The sequence below is a fragment of the Myotis nattereri genome, assembly GCF_964212035.1.
Source record: "Myotis nattereri genome assembly, chromosome: 6".
NCBI classification, from domain to species: Eukaryota; Metazoa; Chordata; class Mammalia; order Chiroptera; family Vespertilionidae; genus Myotis; species Myotis nattereri.
In genome coordinates, this window is record NC_138081.1 from 10454102 (window position 1) to 10465713 (window position 11612).

Sequence of the window (11612 nt, forward strand, 5' to 3'; positions counted from 1 at the left end):
ATGTTTGTGGAATGACTGCAGCTCTTGTACCCAGACTCTCCTGTCCATTCTCACAGCCACCACCTGGGTCAAGTTCACTTCCCTGGACCTCCTGACCAGTCTCCCTCCCCCTGACGTCCTCAAACACACCGCGGCAGGGCCACCCAGCCTGAAATACAGCCCACATCGACCCATTTCTCTCTCAAGGCGCTCCCAGCAGCTTCTCCCAGCCCAGGATTCCAGCCGCCTCCCCCAGACACCGGCTTTGCCATCGGCAGACCTGGGTCTGAGCCCAGCTCTGCCACTTGGACCAGGAGCTTCGTCCTTCTGAGCCTCAGGTTTCTAGTCGCTAACATGGGCTGTGAAGGACTCTCTCGGGGCTGTGGGGAGGGTGAAGGGAGACCATGCACATTCCTGACCCCAGCCAGGCAGGAAACATTAGCGATTGTTATTACTGCGCCTTTACTCTCCCACCTGACTGCCCAGGTCCCTTTCAGCCTTCGCTCCAGCCCAGCAGAGTGACACTGCTCCCCACACCCAGGCTCTTTGTCCTCCGTGCCTCCGCCTCCTCCTGCGATGCCCGTCTCAGTCCTTTCTTCCTTGTGCCAAGGCCACTTCCAGTGCCCCCTCCTCCACTACACCTTGGAAGTCGTTCCCTCCCCCTTCGAACGCCCGCAGCCCTTTATCTGCACTTGCCTCATGGCATTTATCAAGATCTCCCAGGAGCCACCATCTTGTATGGGAGTCCCCTCCCCTTCTCCCTGAGGGCAGAACCTCCATCTCATTCATCTCAGCAGCCCTGTCAATTCCCAGAACAGGGAGCCCCCCATAGGCTCAAGGCAGGCACTAATTAGAGAGTTAATGGGTGGTGAGGGGCACACCATACTGCTTTCCTGCCCCCAACTCAGAAGATCCACTGGGATCGACCTCCGAGCCACTTCTCTCACCAGCTGTGCGACCTTTAGCAGGTCACTTAAACTCCTGTTGGGAACCTCGGTTTCCTCATCTGTTAAATGGGGGCAACAGGACCTGCTATGTTGACCTCTCAGAATATTATGGGAATCAATGGAGAGAGAATGAAAATGCTTGTAAGGCACGTGGCACTTGCACACCAGCCCAGGATTGTTGTTACAACCAATGATCCTCCCTGGAAGGTTCGTTCCTCTTTGCACAAAAAGGTGCCTGAAAGAGCCATCACTGAAGGCATGGCAGGAAGTCAAGTGAGTTTTACCTTCTTCCTTATATTTTTATGTATTCTCTGATTGTTTTTGCAAAGAGCATGTGTTACTCGTAAACCTGGGGAAAGGAAGATTTCATGGTTTAAAAAAACAAAAAGGATTCACTTCTTTGAGGTAGGCATTGCTCTTGCCACTGTATCAGCATTTAAAGGCAATAGGGACCCCCTAGTCGCTAGTGCCTGCCATCAGCAGATGCATGTCTGCAAAGCAGGGTCTCCTGATGATAGGGAGGAAGACGCAGGAGAGGCGCCACACACCAGGTGCACAAAGAGGCAGCACTGCCAGGGCAGGAGCCCCTGCTCTGCACACAGCCCCACCTGGACAGGAACCCACAAGCGGAGCCTCCCCCCATAGGGCTCTCCTCTGGCCTAGGGGGTAGGAAGTGTGGCTTTGGCCACAGGTAAATGCCCTGGGACACTGGGAGGGGAAACATGAGAGCTGGAGGGAGGCATGGAGCTACAAAAGGCCTAGGGATGCCCTAGGAATTAGAGTAAGTCTCATCCCTCTGGAGTCTTGAGGCCAAGAGAGTCTAGGAAAACCAATAAGCAATGTGTCGGCCAAGCCCGCCCCCTGCTGGCCATATCTGGAGTGGCAGCTCCAGGTGCACAGGGCAGGGTCCTCAGGTACACACCCCTGCACCTGGGGCCTAGTCAGACTGTGGCCAGAGGCAAGGTAGGGATGGGGCATGTCTCTTCCAGGACTGAGAGGCCCAAGATCCCATCTCCAGGTCCCCTGTCTTTGCTGGTGGGTTAGGCTCCCTGAGCCCCGCCACAAGGAGATGCAAGGCTGGAGTGGGAAGGGCTGAGGAAGGCAGAACTGGGGGCAGTAAGGGGAGGATGTGAAGCGGAGAGGAAGGTGCACCACACTCCTGCCTGTCTCGTTCCTCCCAGGCCCGCCTCTGCCTCCTGGGCAGCCAGAGAAGCCACGGCTGCTACCATTGCCCGGATTTCCACTCCCACACCCAGGTATTGATTTCCTGCATCATTCATTTGCCGGCCTTGGCTGCTGTGATTAGCTCCCTCCATTCTCCCTGTGGAGCCCCCCGCCCGTCCCTCCATGTTCCAGCAAAGCAGAGCTAATACCAGGCTTTAAATGAGGCTTTGCCACCCGGCCCCAGCAGCTCACAGCCAAGCTCGGCCAATTACAAATAGGCCCGTGGTATGTCTGCAGCCGCCCCCTCAAGGGTGCTTTCCTGGCTAATATAATCCTCTCTAACCAACCCCACCACCTCCGGAGCCCCCACCAGCCAGGAAGCACAGATGCGTAGAAGGAGGCATCATGCAGATCTTGAACCTAAGAGTGGGGGGTGGGGGCTCTTGGGTCTGACTCCACAACGGGGGAGCCCTCAAGCAGGCTCAGGGGCCAAACCTCAATGGGGGATACAGACAGTGCTGGCAAAGCAAACAAAAGCGCCTGGATTTGGAGACACAGACCCCCTCCCTCCTGCAGTTGCTCTAACTGAGAAGGAAGGGAGGACAGAGGCCTGGGCTTCTTGAGGACATTTGCAAAGCCCTCAGCTTTCTGTCAGCCCTGACCCCCCTAGAGTTTTCCAATGCGATGCCTTCTCCCAAGGGAGAGTCCGGTTTGGACAGGCAGTTTCTGGGCCTGGGGTGGAAACTAGTGAAAAATCCTGAGTGCCCACACCTAGATCAACACCCAGAAGGCGGCGCTGGGGGGCACACTTCCTGAAATTCCTTCTCCGCACCCTCAGAGGAGGGGAAAAAAAAACACCTGACTTGGTGATAATTCTGTAAGCTATGTTGCTCTTGTCAAATTATTCAACATCTGTCTTCATGTTCCCACAAAAATTAGCATAGGATAGTAGTTTCTGATGACACCTTTGGTGAAATATTTTGACTTCCACCAGTAAGTTGCAAACAACCTGTCTTAAGGATAATGTCAATTCCCACTCCTGCATATTAAATAATCCCGAGGTTTGTTGTGTTTTTCTAAGGGAGAGGAATCCCTTCAACCCGCCCCTCGCTGGAAGTCCGGCAGCTGTGGGCGGAGATGAGCCAGGGCAGGTGTATCCTCATGAAGGATACTCCTCCATCCCTTGGCTACTCCCTCTGCCTAGAACGAGGCCTCTGGGGCAGCCCACCACCCCTGGCCTGCTGGAAAGAAGCTTACAGGATCCACCCTGGAGCACAACAAACGGGGCCAGGAGATTGGGAGGCTGGGAGGAAAGAGGGAACCAGCTCCAAATGGACCATCTGGTCTGGTACTCAGCTGCTATAGCATCTGTGCCCCAAAGAAGAGCAAAGCCACCTGGCCAGTTTGAGAGAGCTTCCCCGGTCCCATTGCAGACAGCGCAGCTCGGGTCCGGCAAGAGGGCCCTCAGAGGGAAGCAGACATAGGTCTCCAGGCCCCTGCCTCCTACCAGCCTCAGCAGAGACTCCCAGCTCAGGCCAGATTATGGCGGGGTTTGCCTTCCACATCCCAGTCTTCCTCCCTCTCTCCAATTCAGCTTCCATGTTTGCTAATCTGCTCCTCCCTCAGCCACACAGGCCTGGGAGCAGAGGGGAAGGGGCCGGTGGTTCCCTCCCCAGGGCACACTTGTTTTTTGTGTGTCTTGAGTAAAAACTGCCTCCCTCCTCACTGCCAGGACAGCACTGGGCTTCCAGCCTCCTCTCTCTCCTGCATCCTGAGTTCCCCCCTATCTATAGCCACCAGCCTATGGCCACCAGCCTAAGACTGTGACTCGCCCTAAGCAGAGACCCTCAAAGAATGTCCAACTGCCCTGTGCAAACCATCTTAGGGAGACACCTGGGAAAGAAAGAATTTCAATAAGCATTTCTTCCAACTCCCCCCAAACCATGGCCCTTCGTTCTTGCAACAAATATTTGCTGAGCTCCTGCTGTGTGCCAGGCACCATGCTGGGTGCTGGCACACAGGGACGGACATGCCTGACCATTTCTCACCTGCACTCCACTCTTTCTCAAGTTGCTTCATCTGCTTTGTGAATAGAGGGAAAGTGGGGGAGGGAGCAGAAAACCAGCTCTCCATACTACTCCTTACCCCAGCCCCAGCCCTACGATGGTTCTCTCTGGCTACATCTGGCCAAAGCTTCACAAGGAACTCAGTAGCCTCCTGCTACCCTCCCCCTCAAACTAGATCTTCCTTTCTCTCCATCCACCACCATAAAGAATTTCCACCCAGCAATTCCCCCGAGGCCCCAGTCTTTCCCTGGAGCCACACTCTCAAAGGGCAGGTGGAAAGAATGGCATCCAAGAGTCAGGGGTTGGCCCCAATGCACACAACCCACTTACCTCACTCTGAGTGAGAGAGCTTGGACTCAGGGAGGGGAGAAAACACCCAGAAAAGGGTCAGATGAGCCAATGACTCAACCCTGGCCCCAAAGCACTCAGAAATCAGGGTCTGCACAGACCACTGCACCTGTCTCCCACTCCCGCCCTCATTGCTGGGGGTTCCGGGCTAGACTCCGAGTAGCTTCCCCAAGATGTGTCCCGTGCAGCCCTGGAGGAGGTTGGAGGAGGTGGAGGGAATGGAGGAAGGGGATGGCCATGGCGGGGAGATGGGCACGCCAGATCTGCCCAAGGGCACTCAGAGGGAGGAGAGTGGGGGACAGCAGCCAACAGGAGGGCTCTCAGTCACCCTACAGACCTCCTGGGTGTGGTGAAAAACAGGGGGAGGCCTCACGGATGTCCCTCTTTAGGCTTCCTCCTAAGGAACAGTGAGGCTGAAGGGAAACCTTGGGGAGAAAGAGGAAGGAAGAGCGCCCCCCCCCCACACACACACACACACAACCCCTGAGGGGCTGAGGCCTCTGGGACCCACTCAGCCGCCTCCTCCCCATAACCCAGCCTCTCATTCTTCCTCGTCTTTCCTTTTCTGGCCTATATATAAAGGGCCAGGCAGTAAGAGACACACAAACTAATTAAGAAGCAGAGTTTGGCCAGATGCCTAGGCCAGCCTCCCCAGGGAATTAAACCCAAGCCAGCTAGCAAGTCACCTCCCAGAAACCCCTCAGGGCACCCCTCCCTCTTGTGAGGCACCCCCAGAAGGAGGCATTTAGCATCTGCACCTGAGGCTGGTAGCCAAAAATGTAAGGGGAGGGACAAAACATCTGACCCCCACCAGTAGAACAGGCCAAACTCTCCCGCCCGTCCCCCTCCCCCATCCTCATCTTAAAGGCAGTAACTACGCCCTCAACCTCAGAAAGAGAGAATCCTCCCACTCCGGCTCACTTCATTAAAAAGTGGCCTGCACAGGCTGCCTGCAGTCAGCAGAAAGCAAAGTAGGGGCCACTGGGCCCAGAGACTGACTTTTTGTGCGGCAGGGTCGGGGCATTCGGGACCGCTAGAAGTCAGAGGGAGGGTCCCTGAGAGCCGTGATGCCTGTTCTGGGGACCTTTCCCGGGGAAAACACACGGAAAAGACGGGATAAGGGGTGACTGGAGTCCCCTTAGCGCCCAAGAGCGAGGCGTGGGGACGCGGGAGCAGAGCTGCCGGGCAGGAGGCAGCGTTTGGAGGCGTCGCGGGTGGGTGTGTGCCTTGTTTGTGTTTTGGGGGGACGGTGCCCGTGTGTGTGTCTGTGTGTGTGTGTGTGTGTGTGTGTGTGCGCGCGCGCGCAGGGAACGGAAGGTGGGGCTGGGGTTTTGTAGCTGGGAACCGGAGGCAGGGAGAACTGGCTCCAGAGAGGTCCGAAAAGGGATGCCGGGGCTTTAGGCTCCGGATCCGGGGGATGTGGCAACCGCTCGGGTTTCCAAGAAGCGACTAAAAGAAGCGAAGCCTCTGTGAGATCGCGGAAGGCGAGCCCGCGGCTCCGTGGCGGTGCCGGCTGCCAGCTCTCGCGCAAACCACGCGCAACTCTGGGTCACACAGCGCTCGGCTTCCTCTCCCCAGGCCGAGCCGGGGTAAACCAGGCTGCGGTGCAAGTCGCTGCCCCGGCCCCGGCCTGAGGTCTGTCGGAGTCTCCGGAGCCAGCCGACTGGGTGCTCTCCGGGGTTCGGAGTCACTCCCGCCTCTGACAGGGTGTGAGAAAGTGGGTGCCTCCCCGTGGCATCACCAGCTTCACGCCAGACCCCACGACCCGCCTCTGTGCTCCGAAGCAGCTCGTTCGCTCTTCTCGCGCCTGGGAAAGGGCGGGGACCCGGGCATCCCCTCCAGAGTGCGAGCCGCCGGGGTCCCCACCAAACCCCGGCAACGCGCGCTTTGCGCCTCTTGCAAAGTTTCCGCCGGAGCTAACGTGCGTGCCGCGGGCGCGGGCGCGGGCGCGGGCTCTTACCGTAGACGCCCTGTCCTCGGCAGTGGACGGGGATCAGCGCCAGAAGTAGCAGGCAGGTCACCTCCATCTTCACGGCCGGTGCTTCATCCCCGCGAGGCGGCGCAGCCCGAGAGGCGGCGGGGGGCGCATCCGCCGGGGCCCCGCGATGCCCCCTGCGTCTCCCCCTTCTCGGAGAGGCGACGGAGACCCGGAGACTGAGGAGGCGGCGGCGGCAGCGGCAGCGGCGCGGATGGCTCCTCCGGCAGAGCCGCGGCCCCGGTGAGGACGCAGGGGGCGCGGGCCCGGCCCCGGGTGCCTCCGCACGCCCCGCGCAGCCGCCAGCGCCCCGGCCCGAGGAGCCCGGCCGCCGAGTCTCCCCGGGTCCCCAGGGCTCTCCTCTCGGGGTACGGAGCGCCCGGGACCTTCTTCGGCGGCGGTTCTTCGATCCAACAGGCCAACGACGACTAATAAACTTGTCGTTTCTGCGCCCAGGGGACGCCCCTCCGAGATGGGGGCCGGGAGGCCAGGCTCCGTCCGGTTAATCTGCGGCTTCCAGTCTTGCGGCGGGTGCTGGGGGCTCAAGGGCCCGACCCAAGGGGGCCGGGTTGGGCGCCCTCCCAGGGGCGAAGGAGCCCGGGCCCGGGCCCTCCGGAGCGGGCGAGCAGCGTGGACTGGACTCGGCCGAGGGGAGAAGTTAGTGGAGCCCGGAGGAGCCCGGAGAGGAATCGCACCGGGCGCCCCGCGGGAATCGGGAGAGCAGTTCCAGTCAAGACCGACCACGGGAAGCGGGGAAAGGACGAAAGTTTGAACCGTTTGAAAAATATTCGCGCTCTCGCCGAGGCCCGGGCTGCAGCGCGGGCGCCGCTCGCCACCTGCCCTCGCCGCGCTCGGCTCCTGCGGTCTAGCCGCGGCCGCGGAGCTCCGATTCGGTGCTCTCCGGAGAGCGGGGCTGCGCCGCGCCCCAAGTTGATCGTCCCTGCCCCCGCCCGGCGCCTGGACCAGCGGGGCCCCGAGCGGGAGGGGCCGGGCCGGGCTCCGCGCGCGGCGGCCGCTGGGCTCCGGGCCGCGGGAGCGCTCCGCTCGCTCCGCAACTTGGGCTTCACTGTGCTGCTTTTCCCCCTTCGGAGCTTTTCATTCGCGCTCCCCCCGCCTCCCTCCCGCCCGCCCTTCCTCCCTTCCTCCTCCCCTTTCTCGCGTCCCCGCGTTCGGTCTCTCGCTCTCCCACCCTTTGTCGCTCGCTCTCCTGTTTGATTCCCCTCCAGTTAAAAAAAAAAAAAAAAAAAAAAAAGGAGCCAATTAAAGGCAGCCCAGCTCGCCCGGTCCAGCCTCTGTCCAATTTCCTCGCCTCCCCCAGGACCAATTAGAGAAAACAAAACAGGGCTGGGGGAAGCAGACTGCCATCTCTCTCTCTCTCTCTCTCTCTCTCTCTCTCTCTCTCTCTCTCTCTCCTCACATCCCTCCTCCATCTCCCTCTCTCCGCCCCTTCTCCACCGCCCCCCCCCCCGGAGGAAAATGTCAGAAAGCAGAAATGGATCCATCTATCCCGAGGACAGTGGCGGAGGGACGTGGGTTTCGGCGCGGGCTCGGTAGCGGCGCGCACACTCGCTCTCCGCCCGCCCTTGCAAACCCAGACCGGCCGCCCGAGCCGGGCGCACCGACCCCATGGCGCTCGCGGGGCAGGACCGGCCGCTCGCCCCGGGGACCCAAGCCTGCGGGGCACTGCACACTTTGTAAATGTTTTGCACTTTGGGGAGCGAGACGGAAGCGAGGGTCGGAGAGAAAGGCCGGGGCGCCGCTGTTCTCCGGGTCCTGCAGGCGCGCGAGCAGGCTTCCTGCGGTCGGTCTGCAGGGCTGTGTGCGCGCCCCGGAGTCCCTCCGCCCCCGGCCGAGCCCCCGCCCCTTCCCAGGCCACCTCCGCCTCTCTCGGCGCAGGGAGTGGGGCCGCCGCCTGGCCGCCGGCCGAGAAGGCGCGGCTGGAGCTCCTGCCCTTGCCTCGGCCCACAGGTTGCCAACAGGTTTGTCCGCAGGACTCCGACGCCAGAGCTGCCCGAGCCATCCCCCTTGCTCCCCAGCTCGCCCCTCTCGCCATCCAGCCTCTCCTCAGGACGTCAGGCGCCCCAGGCCGCCCCAGGGGCGCGCTCCCTTCCGGCAGCTGAGCCCGGGGCCGCTCCAGCTGCTGGGGTCTGGCACTCCGGGACTCCGCTGCCTCCGCCGGCCCTCGCGGAGCCGGGGTGGGGACAGCGCCCCTCCCAAGCGCCGGCGGGGAGGGTGTCTACTGGGAAGTGAAGCGGGAGGCCTCCCGCTCGCCTCCGATCCTGTCCCCGCGCCCGGGTCCTGCTAATCTCACCTACTCCACCTGTCGCCGTTATTTCTCTCGGTGTGTGCGCAGGATTGTATCAGGGCGGCGGTGGGAGCGCGGACAACCGCAGCAGCTAGCGAGCGCGGAGGTTACCAACCCGACCACCAGTCCCCGGAACTATTCCGTTTCTCGGTTGTGATGCTGGTGCCCCGACTCTGCATTTGTCAAAACTCAAAGAAATGTTCACACAAAAAAAGGAGTTAATATTTTCGTATGTAAATTAGGACACAAATTTTTAAAAATAGTAATAATAATCACTCCTCCCCCAGGCCCATTTCCAGCTGCCTCCCCCCACTCCTGCCTGTCCAGGGGCTGACTCCCGCTGCGGGGGGAGGTGTGGGGAGAAATTCAAGGCCGCATGGGGAGGGGGGACGTGCTGTCAGCTGAAACCTCAGCTCCCTTTCTGTCCACTCCGGAAGTCCGAGAACATCTGAAGAATCCTCAGCCCACCTCCTCTTAATTGCACCTCCTTCACCCCCACCCCCTTCTCTCTCCTTCCTTTCCTGTTGGTCCAAAGCTGAATAGGGGATCCAAACCCATCAGATACCAGCTGAAGACTTGTTAAATGAATGAATGAATGAATAATGCCCATCGTACTCCAGACACTACAGACCTCGGATACCCTCAGTGCAGCCATCCTTTCTACTCCTCAACCCCCAACCATCCTTCCAAAGAGAAAAACCCATTTTCTGCCCCAGGGAGATCCAGGGTTGCTATGGGTGCAATGATGAGTAGCTTCTTTTATTGTCACCTTCTTCACATTATTTGAAAATTCCTAGAAATTCTCACCTCTTCCAGGAAGCTTTCCGGGAATGATCACACTGAGTGCTGCTCTCCTTGGCTTTGCCCATTCTCTGTTGATGAGCCCTTATCCATGTCATGGGAAACTGCCTTCTTATTTCCCAATTAGCTGGCCCAACCAGCAGTTAATTGCTCTTCTTTGGCTGTGGGGTGCATCATGGGGGGGGGGGGGGGCGGGGAGGAAGGAGGGCCGGGGGCAAGGAATCTCAGGGACTCAGCTGACATATTCCTGAGTTTGTCATCTCAGAACACCTACACTGGCCGGAAGGAGAAAGAAGACTGCTGATGATGGGGAGAGACGGGGAGGGGGACGGAGGACCGAGTTGGAGCCAAGCTGGGATTGAACATTTGCTGTAGCTAATCCACGTGTGAATACACTGCAGCTAATTGTATGCAGTGTAAATACCTTGACAGCCCGTTTGCCGCGCCTGTAAATTCAGTCATCTCCTCCGCAATTGAGCCCCGCCCTCGGCCTCTGTCGGATGACGGGAGGCAACAAAGAAGGAAAAGAGCTCTAGGCGGGAGCCCGTCCTGCCTTCCACTCCTAACCGCTCTAGGCCTGTTTCCCCAGCTGTAAAGTTGGGAGAATCCCAATCTCTCAGAGTGGTTGGGAGACTTAATAACAGCTGACACCCCATGCCAGGCACTGTTCTAAGCCCTTCATGTGTAGTAACTATATAATCCTCATCACAACTATGTGAGACCGAGCTGTTATGCTCATAGAATAACAAAGATTCAGTGACTCACGCAGCTGCCAAACGCTTAACTGGGCTTCGACTTAGTTTGGCTCTATGACCTTACTCTCCCCTGATTCTATACTGAAGAGGCCTAAGGGCCTCGTAAGTGTTTTCACTGGAAGTATTTCCTATTCTCTTTACACACAGGAGAACAACTCTCTGGGCCCCAAACTGGGCTCTTTGGGGTGGGGCAGAGAGTTAGACCACTAGACCTGAGTCAGATGAGGCCTGAGGCCTGGAGGCTCAGTAGTCAGCAACCAACTGCCAATTTTTGGGTTCCACCCTAGATGCTCTAAGGAAAAATCCCATTATTTTCCCCAGAGAAAGCTCAGCCCTTGAGCTCCAGGAGGCCTCAGGGACCAGCTGCTGACTGGGGGGGGGGTCGTCGGGGGGCGGGGGGGTGCCAGGCCAGGGAGCCAGCAGCCAGACCTTGGCACTGCAGGGCAGCTGTGGGCTTTTGTTGTGAGAGTGTGTTACTAGAAAGCTCCCCCATCTCCTCTGCCTCTTGCTCACTCACCTCCAGCGAGTCAGAGCCTGGAGGAGGAGAGGGAGAAAGAAAGGAAGAGTCTTTGAGGGGATGTTGTCATTGCCTTGCGAGGGAAATTGTCTCTGAAAATCATCCAGTGGCAGGTATCGATTCAATCTCAGGGCAAGACACTCTCTGGTCAGGTGGGGAAGGCTGGCTGGGAGGGGATGAGCAGCGGGGAGAGTTACGACCCTGCTGAAAGACCGGTTTATTAAATCGGGCTCTAACAAATAGCCAATTAATTGTTCCAGCTGCTAATTAGTAAGCAGTTAACTCCTGTTATAAATCGTGCTGCTCAAGACTAGTGATAATGCAATCCCGTGATGACACCTATGGAGAGGAGGGGTCTCAGAGACCTCTGTGGCCTAGGGCCTGCACCTGTCCACCCCTCCTCACCCTTACCCCCCAGGCTCTCCCGAGTGGAATGCAGGCTGTCTATATGCTCACCATTCATTTAACAAATATTTAATGGGCTTTTACTATATGCCAGGGACTACTCTGTGTGAACAAAACAGACGAGAGACCCTGCCCTCAAGGCGGTAACATTCTAGTGAAGAGACAGACAACAGACTAAGTAAATAAGGAAAGCAAAGAGTATTTAAATGGTAAAAAAAATACTAAAGCTAGGAGGAGGAAGAGATGTGAGGGCTGAAATGTTAGAGAGGGTGTACAGAGAAGATCCCACTGACATTTGAGACATTTGAGTCTTGACCTTGAAAAGAAGAGGGATTGGACAGCGTCAGTAT

General features: G+C 58.5%; 1 protein-coding gene across 2 annotated transcripts in view; it reads right to left on the minus strand.

The window, feature by feature from the left end:
- MDGA1 (MAM domain containing glycosylphosphatidylinositol anchor 1) overlaps window positions 1–6531 on the minus strand; it is a gene marked incomplete at its 5' end in the record, with an annotated part of 50487 nt that extends 43956 nt beyond the window's left edge. For both annotated transcript variants that reach the window (XM_081094438.1, XM_081094437.1), the window contains one exon: window positions 6465–6531. In XM_081094438.1, the coding sequence (XP_080950564.1) occupies window positions 6465–6531 (67 nt within the window). The remainder of the gene's footprint in view (window positions 1–6464) is intronic.
- Between the last annotated feature and the right edge of the window lie 5081 nt (window positions 6532–11612).